Source organism: Cucumis sativus, chromosome 7 (assembly GCF_000004075.3).
Source record: "Cucumis sativus cultivar 9930 chromosome 7, Cucumber_9930_V3, whole genome shotgun sequence".
Lineage (NCBI taxonomy): Eukaryota > Viridiplantae > Streptophyta > Magnoliopsida > Cucurbitales > Cucurbitaceae > Cucumis > Cucumis sativus.
In genome coordinates, this window is record NC_026661.2 from 2883158 (window position 1) to 2887897 (window position 4740).

At 34.3% G+C, this 4740-nt stretch overlaps 1 protein-coding gene and 1 non-coding gene across 5 annotated transcripts; one reads left to right on the plus strand and one right to left on the minus strand.

Annotated features, from left to right (window-relative positions):
• Positions 1–394: 394 nt before the first annotated feature.
• On the minus strand, positions 395–476 carry TRNAS-CGA. The gene has a single exon. It is a non-coding gene; the product is annotated as a tRNA-Ser (tRNA).
• A 966-nt stretch (positions 477–1442) lies between these two features.
• On the plus strand, positions 1443–4525 carry LOC105434444 (BTB/POZ domain-containing protein At3g22104). Of its 4 annotated transcripts, none has more exons than XM_011660416.2 (4): positions 1443–1870; positions 2482–2563; positions 2675–3586; positions 3768–4525. In XM_011660416.2, the coding sequence occupies exons 3-4, from the start codon at positions 2687–2689 to the stop codon at positions 4227–4229; spliced, it is 1362 nt and encodes a 453-aa protein (XP_011658718.1). In that variant the 5' UTR covers positions 1443–1870; positions 2482–2563; positions 2675–2686; the 3' UTR covers positions 4230–4525. The 4 variants fall into 4 exon arrangements, with proteins under 4 accessions (XP_011658718.1, XP_031745157.1, XP_011658719.1 ...); XM_031889297.1 differs by lacking the exon at positions 1443–1870 and adding an exon at positions 1915–2035; XM_011660417.2 differs by lacking the exon at positions 1443–1870 and adding an exon at positions 1932–2375.
• The last annotated feature ends 215 nt before the right edge of the window (positions 4526–4740 follow it).

Sequence of the window (4740 nt, forward strand, 5' to 3'; positions counted from 1 at the left end):
ATTTACTACTGACTATATACTGTTTTATTCCTAGTGGACCTCCTAGATTCTCCCTTCCCCTTCACTTTGCTTTTTCTTTCTATATTTGTTGTACTATTGTTTAGGGGTGATTATGAATAAATCTAACCTATAAAAAGAAAATCTGATGGGGACAATACAAAATTATGACCGGCAATGCAGCCCAACTTTTGTATACGGCCACAGTGCCTCACCCTCTCCTCACTCCAAAATTCTTATATAAATATAGCAAACCAACTTAAGTCAATCTTGTAACATGTATCTTCAACTCCTACTGTCACATTCTTCATTTACTTTTAACAACACCATGTTTTCATATTAAAAATGTCATTGGACCTACAAAATAAAAAAGAGAAGAAAAAATAAATGGAAAAAGCGTCGACAGCAGGATTCGAACCTGCGCAGGCAAAGCCCAACAGATTTCGAGTCTGTCTCCTTAACCACTCGGACATATCGACCCTTTGAAAGCAAATTAATGACACAAATTATAAAACATATACAACATTTTATGTAATTTCTTTCTTAAAATTTAACAAAGTACTTCTACTCATACAAATTTTAATTCAAACAAATAGCTTAGTGTAAGATTTTTTTTTGATGATTTAAAGATTAAATTCCCAAACAAATAGTTTAGTCAATCACTTGTGACAGTTGACAGGTGCACTTCAATCCAAGCATTTTAAACTTTGTTTAGTAACAATTTTGTTGGGTTAAGCTCGTTCGAAGAAGAAGAAAGAATTGTATACAAATTCCGTCTCCCACCATGGAAGGAAGAAGAGGGAAATTCAAAAACATGATTAGTACATGGATACTCAAGTAATAGCTAAATAAAACTTGCATTTTTTTGTTACGTGACAAATGAGTTGCATGTAGTCATCGAATATAGATGAAAATAAGTAACACACTTAATAACATATCAATTCCTAAAAATTGAAAATATGAAATATGTGTTCATTTCCTTCTCAAGCTCTCTATCAAAAATTTTCTAGTTGAATTCTAAAAACAAAACCTAGTTTTTTTTCTTCTTATTTTAAAATATTGACTTGGTTTTTGAAAATACGAATACAAATTGGTTTAAATAAAAATAGGAATGCTTCAAAAATTAGTTTAATTAAATCATTAAGGGTTAATAGTTTTTGTAGGATGACATGCCAAACAATGAGCAGTAGGTTGTTGCTCTAGAAAGGAATTCACCAACGAAGCATCTCATTTGCTCATATTTCGGCAACAAAGATTTGAACTAATTTTTGTTGATGAGTACATTTTTGTTATACTGATTTTAACAGTAATTAACACAACCTCCATCAAGAATAATTGTTGCGAACTACAGAATGAGTGGAAGAGGAAAACAAATGTTTAAATTGTAATAATACAAACATGATGAAGAATAATTTTTTAACTTTTGCAGGAATGTCAGATTGAGGTTCGTGTCATCTAGCAAAACGATGGTTCTAATCCCTCCTTTCTGTCCCCTCTTTCGCCTTTGCCATCGCTCATCGAGACTCCTTTTGATCGTACCCTGTTCTTCTGTCTCTCTAACAAAACAAAAATATTCTTCTTGTTCTTGTTGCTTTGCCTGCCACTGCCAATTTGTCTGTGGCTAATGGCTATCAAAGACAACATTTTTGCCCTTATCATCATCAATCAATTTCATTCCCTCTTCAAACCCTTTTGCCCCTTCACTCCCAAATCAAAATCCTCGCTATTCCCACTTTTCTTGATCCAATTTTTACAAACCCCATCTGGGTTTCTCTTTATTTTTGCTCTTCTTCCCCTATTGACTTTTTTACTTCCCCCTTTTGGTCAGTATTGATGTGGGTCATGCCCACTTTTCTTTGTTCTTCTACTTCAGGTTACTTCTCGTGACCATTTATTTTCTCTTGTTTACTAACTATTATTTCTTTTATTTAATTTTTTTTTTTTTTTTTTAATTTTTTAGTTTTGGAATTGAATTAACTAAGCACTGTTCTTTTGTTTTAGTTCATACTAGTCATTGCCTTCTGATGAATATTATAGGGTATTCACTGTCTTTCTTTACTTAAATGATTAGGGGACATGTTTTTTTGGTAATTTGATATTGCTATTTGCTTGCAATTTATTGCTTACAACGACTCTTCACACTTCTCTTTCTGCTTTGCTGGATATTTCACAATTCTAACTCCACTTTTTTGTTTGTCTCAATTTATTGTGTTCATTGTTTAATGCCTTGTTTATTTATTTCATTCTATGTTTGTAATAAAATTACATTAGAGAAGAACTTTTTGCCCTTTTGGGTGGGGTTTTTTTTTTGGATATCTTACTTATGAAAGTTGGTTCTCTTATGATTTCCATATCTTCCGTGGAAGAACAGTGTAATGGTTGTTTGCTTATATGCTTTAGCTGTTCTTTAGATAACTTAAAGACAGTGTACTTTCTTTCTTTTTCATTGATCGGTTCTGAACTTGTTTGTTACATGGCTTGTAGGCAATTAATGCTTCATATCCAGGCTGATTGAGCTAGTTTGGATACCATTGCCAGTTTAAGAGGTGAAACAGGCTGTTGAAAGGTAATCTGCCATGATTTTCTCAGAGGAGAAGAATTCAGCTCATCTAAAGTTTTTTCTATAGTCACAACTTTGAAGTAATTGATTCGATCAAGCTTGTATTTCTTGCATCAGGTTGCAGAAATTATGGAAAAAACCGACTTGGCTTCTCGATTCGTTGATCTTGTACAGACCAAAAAATCTTTTGAGGATATCAAGTATTGGACGTGGTCAGAGATGTTGATTGCTTTGAAGCAATGTCAAGAATCACCTTCATTAAAAAACTCATCAATTATGCTCAAGAAATGCATAGATTTGCTTAGCCAAAAGATCAGTTTAGCTGATGGAGCGAGTTCATCTGCTTCATCAGTTAATAGTTCCAGATTTCGGTCATCTTGTGACAGCAAAAGCACTGAAAGCTTAAAGACAAATTATGCTTCCACGACTTGGTGGTTTGAGGATCTATTGTTCTTTAGCACTGAATGTCTTGAAATGTTTGTACAATCCATGGTCTCGCACGAGTTCGACCAAGTTCTTTTAAGCAAATTCCTCATTCATTTCCAGAAATCTAAGTTTTACAATGCAACTTCAGATGTAAAGATGAAAGTAATAGAATCTGTCATTGATATGCTTGACACTCTCGACGAAAACGTGGTATCTCTGAAGGCTTTGTTTGACATTCTACGGGTTTCCTTAGGCTTGAACATAAATAAAGGCAGCAAGAATAGGCTGGAGGCCATGATTGGTTCAAAGTTGGGTCATGCTACACTAGACAATTTGCTTGTGCCTTCTCCATATGGAGCAAACTACTTGTATGATGTGAACCTTGTTCTCAGACTCTTCAAGGCATTTTTATCAGGAGGAATCAATCAAGCATCTCCATCACAATTAGCTAAAGCTGCTAACTTGATGGATTCATACATGGCAGAGGTAGCACCAGATCCGTGTCTTAAGTCATCAAAGTTCCTCGCACTTGCAAAAGTCATTCCAGACTCAGCCAGGAAGTCCTATGATGAAATGTACTATGCCATAGACCTGTACTTTGAGGTAGTTACTTGATCCCTTCAAAAAGTTCCCATTTTAATTGACTTTTTTATCTTTTCATCTGTTTGGCAATACATGCGCTGTTTAATGTTCTTTAGCTCATGTTTGTCTGTGTTTTTAGTATGATTAACACCAACAATCCTAGAACTACAGTTGTTAAGTTGTTAAATTTGGTTTTTTGTAGATGCATGTAGGAACGTCAGAAGAGGAAAAGGAGAAATTATGTTGTGCACTGAACCACAAAAAGCTCTCCTATGAAGTTCGCATTCATTTATCTAAGAACCCAAAATTCCCAGCGAAATCTACTCCGCCGAGCCCAGAAAGTCAGCAACCTGAAGCCGAAAACTTACTTCAAAACATAAACTACTCAAAATCTCTGATAAGTTGGCCTCACAATCTTACAGAAGGCATAAACTCAGATGAAAAAGAAGACAAGTCCTCAGAACAAATTGTGCTGTATCATGGAAAATTCAATCTCCCTGCTGATAATGAGAAATTCAAAGTTCATTTGGAAGGGATGCAATGGAGAGTGTTGGAATTGGAGAAACTATGTAGAAAAATGCAGAACCAAATGAGAAAGATTTTGAAGTCTAGAGTGGCTTCAAGTTATTGTCAAGTGAAATCTTTGCCTAAGCTATGTTCATAAGGAGATTTTGTATCAATGTATATAGTAAAAATCCATTTTCTCTTCTTCTTGCTGGTTGTAGAGTTAGAAAAAGGAAGAAGATGATGATCGTGATCATGATGAAGAAGCCTTTAACCAAAAAACTAAATTATTCTTGTGAATTATTGCTGGAAAGTTATGGTGTGAAAGAGATTGAAAGTTGAAGGTTGAGTCTTTTTCGAAGTCATTCTCATTCAGAGGCTACTTTACGTTGAAAGTTGCAACTTGACAAAAGCTACAATACAATGCATGAAAATAATATTCACCTCTTTGCTTCATTCTTGAATCTTGGACCTTTGCAATTTATTTACTTTTTCCATCTCTTCCTTTGATGAGATGTCACCTGTCATATTCGAATATCGCAAAAAACCAACTCTACGTATATTATTATATGTTAATTTTAAGAACACATCATTCAATGTTTTAACGATAGTTATGAGTAATGAGTAGGTGCAAATTAGGTTACACTTAATCTCATTCTCCTTTTTTACCT